The sequence below is a fragment of the Haemaphysalis longicornis genome, unplaced genomic scaffold, assembly GCF_048455015.1.
Source record: "Haemaphysalis longicornis isolate Haplotype H1 unplaced genomic scaffold, Haemaphysalis longicornis Haplotype H1 scaffold_6, whole genome shotgun sequence".
In the NCBI taxonomy this organism is placed as follows: Eukaryota; Metazoa; Arthropoda; class Arachnida; order Ixodida; family Ixodidae; genus Haemaphysalis; species Haemaphysalis longicornis.
Genome location: NW_027526407.1, coordinates 39947696 through 39970900, shown reverse-complemented (window position 1 = coordinate 39970900; position 23205 = coordinate 39947696). Strand labels below are relative to the sequence as shown.

Here is a 23205-nt window from a genome sequence, read left to right as displayed (position 1 = left end):
GGTGACAGCCAGAACTTGTTGCTTTAACGAGTGAATGTAGCGGAAGGCCGCTGCCTCTTTGCCTTGTTCAAAACAAGAGAAGGACGGAATTCCATCCAGTCATGACTCCCAATTGTACAGCCGCTCTAGCGCTTCATCCTCCTCCTCCTCCTCCTCCTCATCACTGGCAGCAACAGGCTCTGCACTTCTGACTTGAGAAATGACGTCCTGATCTGCTAGCGTACCACACATCACTACACTCGCTTCCAAATTGACGCAGCCCACGAAGAATACATCTTCCAAGACATATCCCGTGGAAGGTTCAAATTATTTTTGCCCAAAAGTACCTCCTCTCTTCGCATTTCCCTCTGTCCTGCAGGCGACACAACCTGGCGTGCAGGCGGTGAATGCATTTCTCTGGCCCTGTACTACCTAGGTGACAAGCTGCCGGCACAGTGGCGCATAGTTTGAATGATCCTTGGCAGATGCTACTCAAAGTCAAGTTAACAGGCTCTTTTTAAACAGACTTCTATAGAGCTTGGCCAGACCAAATCGTACGGATCAAATCATCGATAAATTTCAATAATTGAAATTCCAATCAGCCAGCTTTCACTTACCCACATGCGGAGTGATGGGCAAATTCAGGAAAACCGTGTATATTGATATCCCTGTTTGCAGATGTGGGGTAAATTGCATGTTAGGAAATTAAGGAAGGCCTTTAATTTGTTTAGTATAGCTTGCCTTTACTGAGTCATAATACTGTCTTTTAACTGGTACTTATATTTAAAAATACTGGTAGTTCTGGTACTTAACTGGTACTTAACTGGTACTTCTAGTTGTTAACTGGTATTTCTATTTAAGAATACCACAAAAGCAGTGCATTATCAGGGCTGAACTGTAGCATTAGGGATTCTTAAAAATCCGTGAAGTTGGTTGTATAGAAAATCAAACTGCTTAGCTCGCATAGCTTTCACTTTAGAAAACGTGTTCTATTTTCTCAGTTTTAAGGGAATATCATAGCCTAACCAGGATAACCTAGCATAACCAGGACTCTGCTCTACTCTGTCTTGACAATTTTTCAAAATGTACTGAAATCGAAGTACCTGTGCAAATTTATCTCTTAAAAGGTTTGAAAAACACACGACAACCTATCAAAGTTGTCGGCTGTGAGGGGAAGTTTTAAGTGTAATTGAAAGTGTTTTCATATTTAGAAATTCGTTGAAGTCGTCTTATTTGGACCCCCACATAACACTCCAATCCCTTCAAAAAGCCAGAGAAACATCTACACGCAATGTGTCAAGTGGCAAGGTGGCAATTCACAAATTGATATTATACATCTTGCTATCATCTTACTAAGGTATTTACAAGATGTCTTGCATTACAGCCCACAAAGCATGAAAATGTCTGTACGAAGTTATATTTAGGCAGGATGTGACAGTGGCATAGGTGGCAATTCGCAAATGGATATTTCCTGGAATCATTCCTTTTGAAATTGTTTACTTATGTTTCGTTACCAGCGCCGGCCCGTGCTCGGCTATCTTATATTGTCTTTTAAGTGAAGCACGCATTGCCTTAGTTTCTATGCCGCACAGCCAATGGTGGTGCTTTGCGCTCACTATCCTAGATTGTTCTTGATTAACCAGAAATGCTCTCCACCTAAGCAATGTTACTGGAAGTGGGGGCACAACAGATAAATGTGTAGATTGAAAATGTTGCGGCATTCATCTTTGCCGATGCTCGTCTGTGCACCCAACTTTGCTGACTGCTTCCTCAACACTTGTGTTTTCCTTAAATTATTTGTGGAGCTCAAGTTCACTCCAATTAACTTTATTCCTTTAAGTACTCTGCATCGTCTTTGGCTATGTGACAATATTATACATCTTGAAGTTGTCTTGCTTTACAAGACGTCCTGTGTTACATGGGGGGTGGTTGCCGCAGTTCCGGACCCCGTGAAGGAGATCAAGGCCCTGACGGTCACGGACACAGCCATCTCTCTGGTCTGGGAAAGTGCGACTGGCGACCGGGACGGTTATGAGGTGCAGTACCTCGACCACCGGGGCGTGCTGGTGCAAAACTTCACCCTGGCCGAGCGCATCTCCTACGAGCGGCTGCGGCCCCACCACAACTACACCTTCGTCGTGGCTGTCATGAGCGGCTATGACACCTCCACCGTGCGCCGGAGCCTCCCGGTGTCGCGCACTTTTCAGACCCTAGAGTCGGGTGAGTTGTGGGCCGTGTTAGGCTTGTCTGACACGACACTGACCAACTGGCACAAGTGACACTGCCACTTACGTGACCCTGTTTGTTGAGTGATACTGAATGTTATACCGACAAAACGGTTACTATCAGCTGTAGCACAAATACGTCCGGTACAAGTCTGGTCAGAAGCAAACTGAGTGCGAACAGCGGTCCTTGAGTGGTATTGCTGTGGCATCTAAGAAGGCGGATGGTAATCAAGTAACAGAAGGCACATTCAGCAAATAGTAGCAGCCTCAGTCAGCATACTAACAATCATTTTAGGTACCTGCCCATTATTTGTCTTTGCTGACGTCACGAAACATACAATGTAGTGGGAGAATTAAAATTTTGGCTGAAATTGTTTAATTTATCGGTGAATAAAGCATCGTCTGCTGCCGTACAAGTGGTGAGGGGGCTACGAAACACCAAATATTTTGCATAAAACAAACTTGCATTTTGTCTTCATGGCCTCTTTAGTTCTAGACAAAGAGGTCTACAACAACTAAACGTGCATGGCATAATGTTTTTTCCTCTCCTTCATCTCCTCACAGTGCCTGGCAAGGTCCAGAACTTCCAGCCATACGAGCTGAAACCAAGCGAAATCGTGTTGCAGTGGTCGCTGCCATCGAGCGAGCAGAACGGCGTGCTGACGGGCTTCAAAATCACGTACTACATGAAGGTTGGTATTCGGGGATTTTGTAGGTACTGTATTTAGTCCGTTCTCAGCCGATACTTACGGAAGCGATGAGCTGTCTTGTAGTGAACAATTTAGATTAAAACGCACTGAGTAAGGTTGCTACCTTTCCCCCCCCCCCCCAAAAAAAAAAAACAGAAAGAAAGAAATGGCCCCCCATTTTTTTACATACAATGCCATTTATTGTAGGGTTTTCCTAGAGAGAAATCAATAAATTGTTTGTACTGAAAGTGACTGAGGTTTTAGTTATTGCTTTAAATGTGCATGCTGCACTGAAAAGTAATCGCAAATTCGTCCGTTAAAAGCTCTTTGTCCGTTAAAAGCTTCGTCCGTTATTAAAAAGCTTCATCTGTTCATTAAAAGCTTCATCCATTAAAAGCTCTTTGCATCTGAATCCACCAAACGAACGGTAAAAAGTATGCAATGCGCACGCTGTTGACACGTTTATCATTGCAGTTGCTGAATTGACGCTTATAAAATGCAAAAAAAATCGCGGTACGATGGCCAAAACACCGGCCAGTGATGGCCAGTTCTAAGTATGAACCAGCAACTGGCCCGCTGTCTAAAAAACCAGTCGAACCGGTCAAAAACCAGGTAGGTCGCAACCCTGGCACTGAGCGCTCATCCAAACCTGGAAAGTGGCACGTAGTAAGCACCACTTCAAAGCTCCGCTGGAAAACAAGTATTGTAGCCATGATTATCCATAGCCGTATCCAACCAAAGCACAAGTGGCAGGCTGCCATTTTGATCCTACCATTCAGAGTTTTGTATCGGCTTAGTGGACTAAGTTCGCCTGCTTGGTGCCTTTACGTCAGATAGCAGTGTCATTATATTGCCACCTTAAAAAATGGAAAGTTGAACTAGTGGCCAAGAACTTGTAAAAACTTCAGCTGAAGCAGCAACCCAACATTAGTGAAAGAAATGTCTACATTGAAGGGGGTCTTGAGACAATTGCTTAGAATAGAATTGCATCCTGGAAAGTTTGGCCACAGGCCCACTATAAAAATGCGGCGATGCAACTGCACTGGACAGAATCGAATATTGTGCGCATTTAACGACGGTGACAGCTACAAAGAGGACAGTAACAGTGAAGCCCACGACAATGCTGCACTGTGCTGCTACACTAATAGATGTGACGGCCCTGATGAAAATGCTTCACATCTTGAAACCTTGGCTTCCACTCAAGGTTCCTGACTGTTTACACTTTTTTTAAGCACACTCTTCACACTTCGACGATGATTTGAACCAATTTAATTTGTGTAATCCAAGATCTGAATGTTGCACTTAACGAACTGACATCTTATGATATTGAATTATAATCTTTAAATCAGTTACTTAGCCGGATTTGTTTGTTTTGGGCAGCCAATGTGTGAATGCTTTTGTTCAGTGACTAATTGTAACCCCCAAACCGCTCATTTATTTAGAGGGAACCTTTGTTGTGACTATAATATAAGCCGAGTGGTCAAGAATCTCAAGATAGCATGCAATATTTGGAAATCACTGTTGCACTTCCTGTTCTTACCATCTCGCAAAAATCATCCCGTCTTGGAAAAGTTTACTGTCTGAAAGCTTTTTCTTTGTTTGCTTTGCTTTGCCCCAGGGTTCCTTGTCCTATCGCCACAAGCTCTTTGAACCAACTGAAACAAAAGGAGTTATTTCAAACCTCATTCCGGGCCGAACGTACGTGTTTGAGGTAAGAAATACTACTACCTGTACTACTGAAATTTCGCCATACGGTGAGTCATACCTTATTGCATCCGATAGCTGAGTAGATGCACACCCGTATTAAGTTTGCGCTTGTTGGTTAGCTTAGGTGCTTTGGTGTGGTGCAGACTGAAGCATTTGTTTAATCGTAAAAAAATTGACTTGGTCAGTTTCGAAACCTCGGGGCATAACTTAAAAATGATGCTTTATTCTGTCACTTATTTCTTACTTACTTGTTACTTGCTTGTTGCTTCCTGTTACTTGTTGTTATGCTATGCACTATACTCGGTCATCGTGTGTGGTGCTGGCAGGCTTATCCAACCTATTCTGCAACCAACAACATGGCAGAAGCATGGTATGCCGAGTTCGGAGTCATCGTAAATGCGGGACGCAGGATAATGGCAGGTGCTAAGCATGTTGCTTCAAGGTACCGAAACCGAAATTGATGCAGAGAACACTCTAAAAAACCCACAAGAATACATTCCTGCACGCATGCTCGTTTCAAATGTTGCTGAAGTTCTTCCTTAAAGCAAAGATGGCGCCGCCGGAGTGTGTGTGCGGAAAATGCTCCGAGTCGATTGTCGGCCGCCAACAATATATCGAGTGCTGCAAATGCAACATGCACTTCCACTGCAAATGCGTTAACGTCGTCGGCAACGCCTACGATGAGTTGATGACGACCGGCGTGAGTGCATATGTGTGCAAAGCGTGCGAACGAGCATCGGAACGAGACGCCGCCTCGATGGCCACCAAACGTACCGCCAGCTTCGAAGTGGCGCGACCCAACACCGGCGACGAAGCTGCACCCGTATTGCCGAACGGCGAATTTGCGTCGATGATACAACAGTTGTGTTTGAAGATTGACAGCCTTACGGCCGAGGTCGGTGAATTGCGAGCCGACAACGCGTCGCTCCGGCAACAAACTGAGCGAACGACCGAGCTGCTACGCAAGCTACAAGTGAACTCCGCAGCCGACTTTGCCTCATTGCAGCTCCATCTTTCTCGAAACTCGGAGCTTCTACGCACAGCGGTGAGCGTGAATCGTGTGGACCCACAGGGTCTAGCCGGCACACAATTTTATTCGACTGTGCTGAAGTCGGATGACAAACAAAGCGTGCCAACCGCCCCACGAAAGTATGCGGCGACTGACAAGAGGGAAGGCGCGGCGCCTCCCTTGTCGACCAGGCCCTCGCAGTTTCCAGGTGCTAATCGAACGGCCTCTAAACACGAGGCACCTCCGCCAGAGTCAGCTGAGGCCCCCGAAGACGACGACGGCTTCCGGCTTCAGCGCCGAAGACGTGCTAGGCCTAATGTCGGCCGCAGCTCAAAGTCGACTCTCGCGGCGGTCGTGCGACCCCCGCGACAACGTGCACTCTTCGTGACGCGCCTGGCTCCCGGCACCACCACAGTGGACTTGACTTCGTCGTTGAAAGACCTCTTAAACGGCGTTGAAGTGACGTGCACTCAGCTACCATCTCGGCATCCCAGCTATTCTTCGTTTCATGTCGCGATCGAGGAGCAACATTTCGACGGCATCAACACGCCCGAGGCATGGCCCGAAGGCTGTCTCTTTCGCCCTTTCTTCGGAACGCTGCATGGCCGGCAGGATGTACTGCAGAAAGACGCTTCTAAATAAGCATGTCGGACCCTACTTGCACCATCTATTACCAGAATGTCCGCGGCCTACGAACGAAGGCCGACGCATTTTACTCTAATGTAGCCACCACCAACTATCCCATTATATGCCTCACGGAAACGTGGCTGGACGATTCCTGCGCAAGTGCTCAATTTTTCACACCTGGTTACACAGTCTTCCGCCGTGACCGCAATTATGCCGCGACTAAGCAAAAAAGAGGAGGGGGTGTGCTAATCGCGGTGGACAGCTCGCTTAACGTGCGCCGTAGAGGTGATCTAGAGCTTTACGAGGAAAGTGTTTGGATCGAGGTATCCGCCAGAAATGGCGCCAGCTATTTACTGGGAAATTATTATTTTCCACCTCTTTATGATGCTACCAAATTCATCAACCATTTTCAGAGCCTTGAGCAAATTGTAGACTTTTCAAAATATAATGTCCGCATTTGTGGTGATTTTAACCTGCCTGGGATGGATTGGGCAGCTACAGGTGTTCACGAGGTTGCTGCTGCGTCACGCCCGAAAGCATCTTTTATGTTAGACTTCATCATGTTTCATGGCCTATATCAAAAAAACACTTGCCCAAACCACCAGGGAAAATTTCTTGACGTCATACTAACATCCTCTCCTGATGATTGTGTCCAGAGGGCATGTGCTCCACTAACACGGGTAGATAGTTATCATCCTCCTTTAGAGATAGTGTTTTCATTGAAAGTGGTGAGGCACGTTCCTCGTGCACAAACTAAGTTTCAATTTGACCGTGGGGACTACCTCGGCCTGTATGTGTTCCTAAGGGACTACGACTGGTCAGACGTGCTCAGTGACCACTGTGCAGAATCGGCCACGGCCAAATTGACTGCTGCACTACAAGACGCAATGGCCAGGTTCATCCCGCAACGCACTTCCCGTCCATCCGTGTATCCGGCTTGGTTCTCTCAAGAGCTGCGACAGTGTCTCGAGCGAAAGGCACACCTGCACCACCGTCATAAAGTATCAGGCTGCCCAACAGCGTATAAAATGTTCAGCGATTGTAGAAGACAGGCCAAGCAGCTGTTGAAACGGGACAGGCAAGCCTACATTGACAGAGTTGAAACATCTTTGAGGCAGGACCCCAAACAGTTCTGGAGGTTCATGCACAGTTATGGCTCACGATCATCTAAAATTTCAACGATCCACACAGCTGCAGGCAAGGCATGTACCAACGCAACAGAAATTGCCAACCTGTTGGCTAGCCACTTCAGCTCCAGTTTTTCAGCTGGTAATACTGGCAACACTGACTATGCAGATAAGACCTTACAGGCAGACTGCCTGGCGGCAACGCCAGTGACAGAGACGGAAATTCGTGAAGCCCTTAGAAAAATGAAGGCCAAAAAATCGTGTGGCCACGACGGCATCCCTAGCTTCATTGTTAAGGGCTGCGGACCGTTACTTACACCCTTATTGAGACACATCTTCAACCTCTGTATAAAATCTGGAGTCTTTCCAACCACTTGGAAACACTCAATTGTTGCACCCATATTTAAGTCTGGCGACCCTTCCCTTGTGGTCAATTATCGACCTGTGTCACTGATTTGCTCTCTGTCCAAAGTTCTGGAGCTTATTTTGTACAGCCGTCTCTACTCTTACTTCTCCCAGAAGCTGTGTACACAACAACATGGCTTTATTCCTCATCGTTCACCTGTGACAAATCTGTGTGCTTTTCTTAGCAAAGTGGTCCCTGCAGTGCATTCAAGACACCAAATTGATGTAATCTACTTTGATTTGTCAAAGGCATTCGACACTGTGTCACACTCCTTGCTGTTACAGAAACTGGACAACTATGGAATATGTAAGATGTACTTGATGCTTTTTGAAAGTTACTTGTCTAACCGTACAAACGTTGTGCGAGTTTCGGGCTGTTTCTCTGGTGAATTTCGCTCAACTTCCGGAGTGCCTCAGGGAAGCAACCTGGGCCCCTTGTTGTTCTTGATTTTTATCAATGACTTGGCTGAGCGCATGCAACACTCTGAAATGCTCCTCTTTGCTGATGACATTAAGATCTTTCGGCCTATAGACAGGGCTAGCGAGTGCTCGCTTCTACAGGATGACATCAACACCGTGTCAGCATGGTGTTCAGCAAACATGCTTCGCATCAACCCATCAAAGACCAATGTGATATCATACCATCGTCGACAGGTGCCGATTCAATTTTTGTATAAGCTGCATGGGGGTTCCATTACTCGAGCGTCAACAGTGCGGGACTTGGGTGTGCACATTGACTCATCACTAAGTTTTAAACACCACATTGAAAAAACAGCCAGCGATGCAATGAAATCCCTTGGACTCGTAACACGTGTCACGAAAGAGTTCACTGATCCTACCTGCTATTTGTCCCTGTTTCGGGCTATTGTACGTTCCCGGCTAGAGTACTGCTCGGTTGTATGGAACTCTGTTCCTCAATACTTGTCACTGTCTCTGGAACGAGTCCAGATGAGATTTATTAGAATCTATTATGATCGTTACCTTTTCAGGAAAATATATTACACGTATGACAGAATACTCGACCACACTGGATTAAGCAGACTGAGTGACAGAAGAACACTCCTCGATATGTGCTTTCTTCACAAGCTCATTCATGGAGCTGTTGACTCTGCCGATTTGCTAACTTCCATCAATTTTCATGTCCCCACACGATGCCGTTCCTCGCCGCTATTTTATCCTGACGTCAATCATAAAAGTCCTGTCCAGAGAATGCAACTCCTTTACAACTCACTTGAAGTGCCTGATCTGAGTATCTTTGATCGTTACAGCACTTTTGTGCAAGCTGTTAAAAATTCATCTAAAGCCTGAGTGTGTACTTATGTGTTGTAAAATCAGGCGAGTCAGCCATGTAATGCTTGTTCCATTGAGGTTATTTTCATTTCTCATGCTCTTTTTTCGCTATGGTACACATCTTCTGAGTGTGTTCTGAGTGTCTTCATTTGCGTTGTAGAATCGTGTGAGTCAGCCTCATAATGTTTGATCCATTGATGTTATTTTTACTATACTCTTTTTTCCCCATTGTACACATCTCCCTTTTCTATCCTTTCCCTTGTTTCTTCTGTGCACCACGCTGAAGGCGTCATGCTGTTTGTGGGCACTTATCTAAATAAATAAAAAAAAAAAAAAATAACATTGGCACAACCGCAAGTGCACATGCATGAACTTTAAAAACTTGGACATCATCCAACCACATTGCAAGAATACTGTGCGTCACTTCTGCAGTTGTTGCGGTCATAGCACACATCGTATGGTATTTTTTCTTCTTTCTGCCTTGGTAAATTAAATACTGTTTTAGTGACCGGATAAAAGATGAAAAGTATGTATATTTGAGCCATCTGTGGAATACATACGAGAACAAATTCACTTCAGTGTCCCTTTAATGCTGCCTTTCATTGTTGGTGTTCCAGATTCAAGCGCACACGAAAATTGGTCCCGGTGGGAAAGGGAAGTGGGAGGAGACAATGCCTATCTGGGGTAAGCTTTGTTGCCCTTGTTGATTTTTACACTGGATTTCGTACAACTTTCAGCACTGTTGTAGCAGACCAACACATTGTCGCTAAATAAGTAATGTCCCTCTTATCAGCAGTACATCCTATGGCATCTATTCTTCTGAACCCGTGCATTTGGGTGGCCAAACCCAAGTGCACTCCTTGAAAACATAAATACTTACACAAAGTTTAAGCCAAATTCACAATTTAGGAAAAACTGCGTATCAGTAGCTGATGTGGGAAAAAAGACGAAATAAACACGTTGCCTGTGTTTTTATTGCCATTCGTTTGAGTGATGGTATACAAATAATGCTCAGAAAATAGGTCACAATTTGTTTTCTTTGCACGTGTTTTGGTTGTAGTGTGGTACCGCTTATAGTGTGGAGCAGCTTTGTGGCTTCAGCGGCATACATTATAAGCGGTCGTCACCGTAATAAATCGCAGCGCCCCCGAAGCCGAGTGACTCGGTGTTCCCAAAGTCAACGGCCCACACTTCTACCACGATCCGAGTGAGCTTCCGCAAGAACTTCTTTGCCAACAGCCACGGGCCGATCCATGCCTACACGATCATCGTGGCGGAGGACGACGCCAAGGACACCAGCCTTGCCATCCTGCCGACCTGGTCCGAGGTGCAGAGCTACCACAGCTGGCCACCATACCAGGTACGCCTCTCTGGGCGCAAACTTTTGCCAGAGCAAGTCACTAACAAATGGCGGGTCAAGCAGCGGAGGTTAAAAATTTTACAAAAAAAATCTTTTATTAAAATCTTCTACGACTTGTGTTTTAGGTCACCATATGAGTTGAAAGTGTTCTTCTCCACTAACATGAACCATGATCTAGAAATCTCAAAGGAGCACGACAGCTTCTTTGTTTGTTTTATACCATAAAAAAAAGCTTCTGAAGGAGCCTTTTTTTGTTTTTATGAGCTAGTTACTGTACTGAAGTTGAAGTGAGCTGTTGTAGATTTTAGTTTCCATATTGATTTTGAATCAAAAACACTCGTTTCAATTCAAAGCTATTTGAAGAGAACCATTATTCACTTTGAAAGCAAACATCACTAGTTGCACAGGTGTACCGAAAAATGAGTTCAAGCAGCGGAGGCTAAGAATTTGCTGGAAAATCTTTCTTCTATGACGATGTTCTACGACCTGTGGTTGAGGTCATCACATGAGAAGTGTCCTCCACAAGCATTAACCATGATCTATAAATCTAAAAGCAGCACTACAGATGTTTGTTTTATACCGCAGGAAAAGTTTCACAAAAGCTGTTAAATAAGCCTTTTTTTTTCGGTGAGCTAGTTACAGAAGCAAAAACAAGAAATTTTTACAGTTTTCATATTAGCAAGCCCGAACTATTTGCTTTGAATCAATAACACTTGCTTTGGTTACAAATTATTCGAATAAAATAATTATTCACTTTGAAAGAAAAGATCTCTATTCACGCAGGTCTACCAAAGGAATTGCTGAAAGAACATGCAGAAAGATGTCTGGCAGACCCCAAAATATTTACGGCTGTCCTTTTGAGAAACGCTGTATTAAAGAAATGGAACTAAGGGTAGCATCAATGACGCTGAAGATATTCTTGTGAAGGTTAGCTATGAAAATAACTATAACAGCATGGTTAAATAGGTCACATAAAATGGGTCTGCCGTGCTTTAAATAAAACACAGACAGATAAAAAGGCCACACAAATGTAAGAGACCAACAAAACTTTTCTGCAACCTAAATTGAACAGCGAAATCAATTACTTCTGTGGTAATGCCCGTCTAGCTGTTTCCTGTGTTTTAGACATTTGTGAATTAAATTAACAGTTTCTTAACATTAGAAATTGCTGCCTAAGCTTGCGGATTTTCATACTATGTTCTAATCTTTTAATGCTAGAAGTTTAATTATCAACTTCCGACAAGTTTGGCATGTAACCTTGCCTAATAATTAATGAAATTTGAGCTATGTTAAACTCTTTTATTGCTATTATAATTATCTGAGTGTAACATACAAGGAGACGGTGTCATTTTGGCAACTGAATACTACACAGGTGACGGAGCCTTACTACCCGTTCAATGGCACCATCACGGAGGAGTTTGTCATTGGCTCTGAGGACTGCAAGGGCGACAAGGGTTACTGCAATGGACCTCTCAAGGCTGGCTCCACCTACAGGGTCAAAGTGCGTGCCTACACTGCACCAGACAAGTTCACCGACACGGTCTTCTCGTATCCTATCCAAACAGGTGAGAGGGGCACCTAACAATGTGCAATCGCGTGCAAACTTGTGCAATTGCATGCCACAAATGAAACGAATGCATTGTGAAGCTAGAGAGTTTTCAGACAAGTGTTGCACAGATCTAGTAACCAGCACAAAAAATTTACAGATTCGAATTTACTTGAAAAAGCTGTAGATTCGGAAAACTTTGTGACCCACCTTGATGTGGCATGCCACCTCTACAACTGCACTCCTTTTCTCCTAACTCATAACAGTTAGCGACTATAAGGCACTAGCTGCAGCTGTGAAGCAATGCATGTAGCTCCACATACCGTATTTTCGCGCGTATAACTGGCACCAAAAATGCGAAAATTTCAGTGGCAAAGTAGGGGTGCGGATAATACGCAGGGTATTTCCTTCAGTGCAGCTTCACGCCAATGTGCGTTATGCCATGAGGCTCCTACGCCGTAACACTGACTAAGCCTTCCACGGCAGCGATCACGCAAAACATGCAAGGACAAGAAAGAAAAAACAAGATTGAGCGCGCTCTAACGACTGAATTTTATTAGTGAATGGTGACTTTCGCTTTGCAGCCAGTATATTCTACTTGCTAAATATACACTTTTTCTGTCTACGTAGTATGTGATTTGTTGCTTGAGCAGTTGCTCTGGTGCAGCCTTTCTTGTATCGAATGTGCGGACAATGCGCGAGGATTTTTTTTTCTTTTCGGGTTGGCTGAAATGGGCGTGCGGATTATATGCAGGGCGGGTTATACGCGCGAAAATATGGTACAGCCTGTTACTGCTCGCAAGACAACAACACCTGACAAAAAGTTACGTGCGTGAAAAAAATGGCTGATAGCGTGAGTGTAAATTGTGCTGCGAGTCTTTATCTGCGCTGCTAGTGAAAGCGGCTATCAAATATCAGCTGTCATGATAATCCGAAACCTCTCAAGGTCGGGTGCTCCGAACACTTTGAAACTACCACCATGGGCACACTCCTCCTTATCGGCGCTAGTAGTGAAGCCACAACCACGCGATGTGCTCTGGTTAGTAGGCCACTCACAATGCTAGCATTTCTACTTGAGGCAGAAAATGCCGGCGGAAAGAAATCATCGTAATTAAATCTCCAAAGAGTGTCGGTGCTTCATATCTGCAGTTAGTAAAATGACACATTTCCCATGACAACTCGAAAAATGGTTCAGTGATGCCTAAAATCACAGCTGCTGAAACCATACTCCCCTCAATATCATGCCACTCATTAAATCAATCAATGTTTATTTGACATTCACACACATAGAGATGTTGGGAGCATGGACAAAAAAACCAACAAAAGCAGCTTGACAGGGCCCGTGCCCCTTGAGTGGGGGGGGGACACTGTTCTTAAAGGAGCCATGAAGAGAAAACACAAGTTTGGTTCATTCGAAAGATTGCCTCGTTAGAACCATAACGACACCACTTATAACGCAAACTTCGCTCAAATAAGCTACATAATTAGGAAAAAAGGAAATGACCATGCGACCCACCAGCTCATTTTCCGCAACAGAACCTGTGATGTCACTGGAGAATGCTCTGCGATTGGCGGAGGCCGGCAAAAGCAAACGCATGTTAGGCAGGGCTTACAGTTTGCATAGCGAGCTAAATGCCCCTGAAACATACTGCACATTCTTTTTATGACAAAGAACGGTGGAGTAAACGGTTGAAGGTCCGAACGAACACGCAAGCGTGTGCACCAATGCGTACGAAACTAGGCGCCGGCCGAGCTCGACATCTCGCCGTCGCGCAGACGAATTTTCGGGTTCGAGGCTCTTCGGGGCCAACGAACCGTTCCAGCACGCACAGCCGCGACTTGCTTCGTATCGTAATCCCTTCACAGGAGGTTGGCCGTCATATCGCCAACCAGCAAAGGTAAAAATAGAAACGAGGGGAATAAGGAACAGCAAGAAGCGACGAGATAGTGCCAGTCGTCGCGTAAGTTTCGAATGGTGTTGGCTTGCTGCTGTCGTTACGAGCTCGTTTCCAGTTTACAACCACTGAAAACTTCAGTTTGTTCGAGTACTTTACAATGAAATTTCGTTGCTGCGTTTTGAAATGCCCATGTAGTACGGGCAAATCGTCAAGGGAGCGCGACATCCCCGCCGGTGAGGAGATCTCCTTTCATGTGCTGCCCAACGACGAACCTAGGCGAAGCAAGTGGCTACGTTTTGTGAACTTTGCAAATGGAGGAGAAAGAGAGCTAAAGGAAGTACGAGTGTGCTCGCTTCATTTCTGAGGAAGTGATTACGGCAGGGACCCTTACGTTAGCTCACTCCTGGGACATGCTGGCGCTCGTCGCCGACTTCGTCAAATCGCTCTGACCTTGGGGAAACAAATGCCGTAAACACCGCGCATTGACGCTCGTATCTTTCTGGTCGAAGCAGAGAGCTCGCGCGAACGGCTTTCCATACACGACACTGGCCAACTGGCATAAGCGATACTGCTACTGAAATTGAACTATTATTAACCGTAATCAAAATACGGCACATACGTACCAGTCTATATTCGTCCGTCGCGACGGGGCTGACGAGGCAGCGGTGCCGACGGCTGGGCGTTCGTCTGTTGTGGCTATCGCGGAATGGTCGCTTTCCCGTCCACCGCGTATCCCACAACTCTTGCCGCTCGTGCACTTGGAACCATTGAGCGTTTTAGTGGTGTGAGGTTGTTAAATGCAAGCCCGAGCTCCTCGGCGAGAGTTTTGTTCTCCGGATCAGGCGATTCCATGACTAGGGCTGCGGGTGCACTAGGTTTTACTAGTATTTTTAAAATGGCCGCTGTCTCGATCGACTCCCGCGTGTGGGTGCTATATGGAGTCGACATACTAAGTATCTGTTTCATGGACCGGCGCTATGACGCCATTGTACACGTCACGGAATGTTCAATTTTAGCGGGAGATTTAAAATTTTGGCTTAAATTGCCTTATTTCTCAGTGAATAAAGCATCATTTGCTTCCGGGAAAGCGCTTGGGGTACTATGAAACACCTAATCTTTCGAATAAAACAAACTTTTGTTTTCTCTTCATGGCTCCTTTAAAAAAGCTTCCTTTAATTGTTAAGTAAACTCTGTGAAACTTGTCAGTCTTGCTGCTTTTTTTCCCCACTGATTTCAAATGTGCCATTATTTTTTGAGTCAGTCAATTAGTTCCCAAGGTATATAGAGATAATTAGTCATTTTTGGAGGAACAATAGACAAAACAGTGATCTTTATATTTTCCAATACTATGAACCCTGGTGAATATTAAAAGCAGTTTTTCGATGCATCGCTTGGAACTAATTTTACAGCTCATTAAACTTTGGTGTTTGAAATGGGCACTCAAAATTGTTCCTTGCCACTGGTGCCACCAAAAATTACTCAGCTGTAAATGTAAAATTAGTTCCGAGCGATGCATCAAAAAACCGATTCTCTCATTGCATTCACCAGGGTTCATAGTGTTTGAAAATATAAAGATTACTGTTTTATGACCAACACTGCTCTGTGTATTTTTTGACCAAAAATGGCTAATTATCTCTGATTATCTTGAGAACAATTGACCGACTGAAAAAATAATGGCATATTCGAAATCAGTGGGAAAAAAGCAGCAAGACTGACCAGTTTCACAAACTTTGCTTCAAAATTAAAATAAGTTTTGAGGCCAGTGTCCCCCCTTAATATACAGGTCATGCAAAAAGTATACATGCAAATCGTAGCACTTACCTTCGCATGCATAAAGTTCACATCTATGCTGTAAAAAAGAGCTACTACTTCCACACCACCACTTATTGCTCTCGGAGTTCTTTTAAACTGCCTATCCTCTCCTCTCGTTCGGCTGAGCTGGAGATGAATGTCGGAGCGAGCACGAACAGATTATATACCAAAACCGCTCTCCCCTTGCTTAGTCCGCCTAAGGCCAGTCTAAACAGCAGAGATCAATGCTCCACAGTTGTTGACTCGTCTCCCATATCTTGCCTCTCTTCTTTGCAAACGTGCCCCTCTCCTGTTACTTGCTCGCTGCACTGCATCCCAGGTAACCTGAAACTTGCGACAACAACATCTTTTCTCGTGTACATTTACTTTCACTTTTTTTTTTTTTCTCTGGCTGCGGTCAGCACATCTGGGCATAAGTAAGCAGACAGTGTGATCCCATGCAGTACATTGGATGCCTTGCATGCCCTGAAAACCGTTTTGTAAACGCCTGCCATGGTTGGGCGTTTGTTGTACTCAAAGTTCACTCTCACGTCCATTCGTTCTATCTGCAATTCCATTAGCTTGTTTTCATACTGTCAGGATCACTTTACGCTCGTTCAAACTGAACGTTTGTTACAACTGCGGCCATTACAAGAAGGTTTGACCGTAACGACCACATCGCAGTAACTTTCCAGTTTCAGTTTAACAATATTTAACTGTATTTTGGATAGTCTAAAAATAAGCAAAGCAAGGAATGGGACTAAATGACACTTCATTGCTGTCGAGTGCACGAGGTAGGTAAAAAAAAAAAAACTAGCGAGAACTACATTCTGCTTGTAACGGGCACTTCTTTGCGTTTTACTGTTTTTTCTTTGTCAGACCCGGACAACACTCCCCTGATTGTGGGCATCCTGGTACCCCTGTCCTTGCTGGTTGTCCTTGCCATCCTGCTGGTTGTCCTGAGACGGCGACGCCTGGGGCCATTTGCAACGCACTCTCGCGGTGACCCTCATTCCAAGGACCATGATGTTGTTTCCATTGCCGAGAGTGAAATGGTAGGCATTTGCTGTTTTCTTAAATTAAATACAAGTTAGATGCATCACGACCTTTACGACAAGTTCTGAAACAGACACGAAGGGCTGCATGATATTTTTAAGGCAAAATGATTTTTTCAGTTGTAATGTATTTTTTGCCATCTCGTACTTTGTGTTGCTGCTGATATCTGTACAGGGAATTGGGACCTCATCAGGTACTTATGTATACCTTTTGTCCCCCTACCCTTAGTTTTTTTTTCTTTCTTTCTTTTTTTTTGTGGAACACTAAAACCTCAACAAAGAAGGAAAGAAAGCCTAAAGGACACCATTGTTCGAAAAGCCAGCATTATTGTCTGGTACAGATAATTGCTCCACTGAAAGTGAGCAAAACATTTGAAATCGTATGAAAATCAAACTCGAGTCCCCAGAATAGCACCCGAGGGCGCTACCCCTGCACAACATCAGCGTGTTGCCAATAGTGGAACAGGAATTTTCCTAGTGTGTATGGCGCTTTTCACAAAAGCATCTTTTGTGGCTAGAATGGACCTAAGTGAGGCTAGTTTTTTAAAACTTAACGAAGCTGAATTCTGCCCCCTTGGTCCCTTTAAAAAGTTACCGGTAACTTCCGCTCGCAGGTGACCAGCCGTCCGGTAAAGCTCAAGGACTTCCTTGAGCACTACCGGATAATGTCGGCGGACTCGGATTTCCGGTTCTCTGAGGAGTTTGAGCTCCTCAAGCACGTTGGCAGGGACAAGCCGTGTGGTGCGGCCGACCTTCCGGTGAACCGGCCCAAGAACCGGTTCACCAACATCCTGCCTTACGACCACTCCCGCGTCAAGCTCCTCCCAACAGACGACGAGGACGGCTCCGACTACATCAACGCCAACTACATTCCAGTGAGCTTTTCTTTTCTCTCCTTTGCAGTTGGGAAGTTTGTAATTTTAGTATAAGGGGAGCTTTTAGTGTAATTTTAGTGTAAGTGTCTCGCAGTATTTTTTTTTTGTTTACAGAAACAGTGCCAGCAGAATTTTAATTAATTTATTTGAGCAAAGTTTATTTATGCCGGCCATATTAACTCAAATCTAGGCCGGCCTTGGTTCTAAAACAATTGCGGAAATTTTGAAAAACAGAAAATAAAAGAAATTCTTCAAATTTAAGCACCCAAAATAAGCATGGACAATAGCAGCCATAAATTAAAGCCGTTCCACTCAACGTTAAAGCTGTCGTAAGCGCACAGCAGTGATTCGCGATAATGGGTTGTAGCGCCATTATCCACTCACTGCTACCACCCAAAGCAATTCAAATTTTCCACCTTCATACTGCCTGCACGCCCCCTGCCTGAAACTGCGCCAGTGGGAGTTCTTCTCTTTTTGTGCTTGCTTTTCCTCCCGCACGTGCTGGCATTGCACTGCCACTTTTTTTCGCTTACCATTGTAAAAACCAACCCAACGAGCGTTCCTAACTAAATGAACGCGGGCACTGGGTGGTTAATTACGTATATTTTGCCTAAAATGTACCTGCAGTTTTTTGTTGTGCTAAACAACAGGAAGATGTATGACAAGCGCCAGCGGTTCCCGAGTTTCGAACACTTATGACCATATAAATCGCTTGGCTTTCAAAGCCTCTGTAGGATGCCGCGATGATAAAATGCCGCGTGGCTCTATTTGGATCCAGCGAGCTAGCTACGACGACAAGGCAAGCCCTGAAGTGCTTTGCACTTAAAAACTCAAACAGCGTTTATAAAACACAAACTTTCTCAGATTCACTCAACATAGTTGTCGTTGCTGACTTACTACTGCCCTCCTTGTAGCAGGCACCCTCACAGAGGGAGCGGAATATGTATTTGATGTTGTCAAGTGCATGGCAGACAACTGTCAAGGCTGGCAGACAACTGTCGTTGGAGGAATCCTCCCGACAGCAGCCACATCCAGAGAAAGAGAGAAAGACGGCTAAAAGACGGATTTCATGCGCAGGGCTTCAACTCTCCGCGGGAGTTCATCGTCACGCAGGGCCCCCTGCACAGCACGCGCGACGACCTGTGGCGCATGGTGTGGGAGCAGAACTGCCGCGCCATCGTGATGCTCACGCGGTGCATCGAGAAGGGCCGCGAGAAGTGTGACCACTACTGGCCGTTCGACACGCAACCCGTCTACTACGGCGACATCCAGGTCACCATCCTCAACGAGTCGCAGTACCCCGACTGGACCGTGTCGGAGTTCAAGGTCTCCCGGGTGCGTTACGTCCCTGGGATGTCCCTTGGATGTCCCAGAAATGTCCAAAAGATCTCCCAGGGTTGTCATTGTTCTTATCGTCATCATTATCAACCTGCCAACTGCGTGACGAAGGTTTTTGCCATAAACTTCTCCCACGTTGGGTCGATAATAACTCCACTCGTAAAATCATTTCTCAGGGGAGAATGAACTATACTCTGGCAGGGCGGGACAAAGGCAGTGCTTCATTCCAAGACAGGTACAAACCAAGCACTTCCAGTGCAATGCAGAACGCTAGTTAAATGTGTTGATAAGCCACGCCCTTTCACGGACCTAAAAATACCAAACCACCCTTATTTACGAAAAGTAGAATTGAGCCAAGAGCACATTTTGCAGCAAAAACAATCACGAGTCACCCAAACATTTTTGCACTGTGGAGGCTCAAACCCAGACCATTAGTGATGTGCTCAACACGATAGGAGTGTTCAGAGTAAACCAGATGGCGGTGAATGCAGAAAGCGGTGAGCTTGTACCCCTCAATCTCGCCTTTTAAATGTCCCAGGGATGTCCCAGAGTTGTCATTGTTGTCATCATCATAATTATCAATCTGTAAACAGCAGAACAAAGGCCTTTGCCGTAAACTTCTCTGACATCCCTGGGGTGATGAATCGAAAATATGTCACTCGGGAAATCATATCGCGGGGGCGAATGAACTCTGGCAGGGCAGGACGGCAGCAGTCGAAGGTCAACAGGAAAGCTTATTGTTGTGCAATGGACATAGGTGGAATGATGATGATGATAAAATGAATTTCGTGCTCTGATTGTTAGTAATTTAACTAAAAATGTTTCCCGGGCAGGTGTTTAACACTCGAGAAGGGGCTAGTTTAGACAGCAATTTTGTCATAATAGCATAATGAATTCCATTAGAATTGCGTTTTTTTGTGTGTGTTGGTTCAAGCTCTACAGTGGGCGCCCCGATTTCCGTTTGCAGGGCGACCAATCCCGAATAGTCAGGCACTTCCACTTCACGACGTGGCCGGACTTTGGGGTCCCCGATCCGCCACAGACGTTGGTGAAATTTGTCCGAGCATTCAGGGAAAGAGTCATCCCCGACACCAAGCCCATCGTCGTTCACTGCAGGTAACCGGAGGCCCCGACCGGGGCACACGGCGAGAATATTTGAAAAAATAATGAAGACACCTAGGCAACTCTTTACGGTGCAGTGACTGCGAAACCATCAATGTCCAATTGCCGAATGCATCCTCTTATTATTATAATTATATCCTTTATTCATTAGCATGTTTTTCTTCTCTTGGGTACTATGACTGGCATTGCAAAGCAAAGAGGACATTTAGCAAGAGCGCACATTGCTACTCTCCTAATGGCTACTTTTGTAATTACCATGCTCAAATTACTTACGTAGACCTCTGTACATGTCTCTAATGTGTATGACATCCAGTGGGGATACACTTCTGTAATGGCTACTTTTGTAATTACCATGCTCAAATTACTCACGTAGGCAATCAGGACATGTCTCTGACACACATTTTTAAAGCCACAACATATTCTCTAGGTTCGCCATTATTCAGCTTAGGGCACTGAGCTGCGGTGGTGTTGTAAATGCAGGTTATTCTCACATTACAGAGGTTCCTGGTTCAAATCCCTCTTAAACCCAAATTTAACCAACTTTCTTTTCAACTCGATTACTGTTATCTTATTCTTTGAGCTGTTCGCCATTTTGCATCCCATCCATCAGCTATTTTGTGTGCTGTCCATTAACTAAACAGTTAACTAATGCTTTAAAATGTTGTTGGACTCACCCTGAAGGAAAAGAGACAAAAACCTGCATTTTCTAAAATGCGTAACGGCAATCCACCAAGTCCAAATCTTCTCCTGAATGACACTATATTGTGAAAAATAGTGACTAGAGTGAGCTTGCGGCTGTGTTGAAAAAAAAAAAATTGAAGGTACAGACTTTCACTCGAAGGTGCAGTTATCTACATGCAAAAATATTCTTCCCATTGGCATAAAAAGAGGCAGTGCCTTAGCTATTATTGTTATCTAGATTACTGAGCTGTTGCCATGTGAGACTGAGAGAGAGATTCTCTACAGAGTTCTGAAATATAATGCAGTAACTTTGCAGTAGTCATTTTTGCACTGTATACCTCCCTGTAATCTTTGCGCTGTAGTTTTTTTCTTTGCAAACAGCTAATGCATTTGTATCAGGCAACATGAGAAATATCATATAGCACTTTGCGGTTAGTAGAATAGTAGCAAAACCACAGTTTTTACACCCTTGTTCTCTATTACGGTAATCAAAATTTATTCATTCATTTATCTATGCACCCACTTATTTGACTCGACAATGGAAAGCTGGTGGCTAAAACATGTGGTTATTTTATGTGTGTGTTTTTTTTATTTGTTAAAATATTATTCTGCTGAAATATCATTCCGCTAAAATATCATTGCTAAAATATCATTGCTGTATGTTTCTGTGTTTTGTGTTGTTTCAAACACTACATGCTGGAATTTAAAGAAAAAACAGAAAGCGACACACAGTGTTTTCAGAATTGAAAACCAAGAAATCAGTGCGCATTAAATCTCAGTTAAGGCAATCAAAGTCACTAAAAAAAAAAGATCCAGAAATGAAAGTTTATGTGCTTCTTGAATGATAACTTAGCTGGAGAATCGTACTCGTTACGGTGACTATAAACAGCCTAACATGCAGCACTAGCACAAGAACTTAAACGCTGCCCGCAGCCTTACAGAGCAACCTTGTTTGCTTTTGCTTCTAGTGCCGGCGTGGGACGTTCTGGCACATTCATTGCGCTGGATCGAATCCTACAAGGACTGCGCAAGTACGACATGGTGGACATTTTTGGCATTGTCTACGAAATGCGACGCGAGCGGGTTTGGATGGTCCAGAACGAGGTAAGCTTAATAAGACAGTAACCTGCCTTACAGTTTTACAAACCCTCCCAAAACAAACAAAAAAAAAAGTGTAGTGTGTGCACTACGCTGCTGTAACAGATTATTTCACTTCCGCAGTGAACGATTACCGTATAAACCGGAATATAGGTCGGCCCAGTATATAGGTCGATCCCCTACCTTGAGGTGGGAAAAGTTGACAAAAAAATAATTCGGCACAGAAGCGCACACACTATGTCGATATTTATTTTCGACGCCCGTCCGTCACTGCCACCCACTATGCCTGCCAAAGTCACTCATCCGAGCTGTCAGAGTCGTCCGAGGATGGCTGCTTCTCACTGTCATCTTCAGTGCCGTCGAACGCGTTGCTGATGGAGCACTTCCTAAACGCTCGTGTGACCATGTCGTCGGGCAGCGACTGCCAAGAGAAGGACACCCAGGTTGACACAGTTGCGAGGGATTGTCTTCGCAGCCGGCTCGTAGATGTCTTTTGTTGTCGCCGGCTATCCACTCATTGTACAGCTCGCGGAGCCGGTCCGTGGATGGCCTCCGCTGTAATCGGCAGTGATCATGAGCGAAGTTCCCGAACGAAGTCCGCCACTTTGTTCTCCAACTCGGGGTGCACCGCTTGACGTCCACGGAACGATACGGAACGATCTGTTCCGGGGGTTGCACATGCACAGCTTAGCTTTCTGGCTCCGCCAGTACCGCACACTTTTCTCCGAAACGCCAAACTGGCGTTGCACTGCCGTATTCCCATTCTGCTTGGTGCTCAATCGCCTCCAGCTTAAGCGCAGTGGTGAACTGGCGTCGACTTCCGCTACTCATCTCGGAGCAGACACGTACAGAAATGCACGTACGCACACACAAGACGAGTAAAAGACGACTAAAGAAAAGAGAAAAGCAAACAAAGGCTTGATAGTGAGAGAGAGCAGTCCGACACAAAGGGCGATGGCGACGGACTATGCTTGCACATTGTTGCCAGACAACAATTTACATTCTTCCAATGACCACTGTATAAGACGAGGGATGACTTTGGTGCGGATTTTTTTTTTTGAAAAAAACTTGACCTATATACCGGTTTATACGGTACAGTTAATTTTGATTACTTCGACCTTGCCATGTAAATAAACGTGTTTTTGAGCATAAACAGCATCATTACTTACGAAATCATCTGCCACATGTAGTTGTGCCTAGTTTGCAATAAGTCCAAAGGTGACTTCTTTGTGTTGTGCACGCCCGCGTAGTGTGGCGCGATGTCCATTCATTCTAGCGCCTGCCTGCTAATTCAAACTCCACTTAATTAGAACAATTTTGTCGTTCCCTTCGAGTTCAAATTAACGAGCTTTTACTGTAGCAATTTCCACTCACAAATTTGTT

At 44.8% G+C, this 23205-nt stretch overlaps 1 protein-coding gene and 1 long non-coding RNA gene across 4 annotated transcripts in view; one reads left to right on the top strand and one right to left on the bottom strand.

Moving 5' to 3' along the window:
- Positions 1–23205, top strand: part of Ptp10d (Protein tyrosine phosphatase 10D) — a 202879-nt gene that overhangs the window by 167572 nt on the left and 12102 nt on the right. For all 3 annotated transcript variants that reach the window (XM_077674048.1, XM_077674047.1, XM_077674049.1), the window contains 11 exons: positions 1918–2199; positions 2769–2896; positions 4512–4604; positions 9676–9742; positions 10201–10418; positions 11791–11983; positions 16533–16708; positions 17323–17583; positions 18661–18918; positions 19889–20037; positions 21693–21828. In XM_077674048.1, the coding sequence (XP_077530174.1) occupies positions 1918–2199; positions 2769–2896; positions 4512–4604; positions 9676–9742; positions 10201–10418; positions 11791–11983; positions 16533–16708; positions 17323–17583; positions 18661–18918; positions 19889–20037; positions 21693–21828 (1961 nt within the window). The remainder of the gene's footprint in view (positions 1–1917; positions 2200–2768; positions 2897–4511; positions 4605–9675; positions 9743–10200; positions 10419–11790; positions 11984–16532; positions 16709–17322; positions 17584–18660; positions 18919–19888; positions 20038–21692; positions 21829–23205) is intronic.
- On the bottom strand, positions 2725–16107 carry LOC144142499 (uncharacterized). Its single transcript, XR_013316998.1, has 3 exons — positions 15684–16107; positions 4849–4942; positions 2725–2803 (listed from the first exon to the last, which is right to left on the bottom strand). It is a non-coding gene; the product is annotated as an uncharacterized LOC144142499 (long non-coding RNA).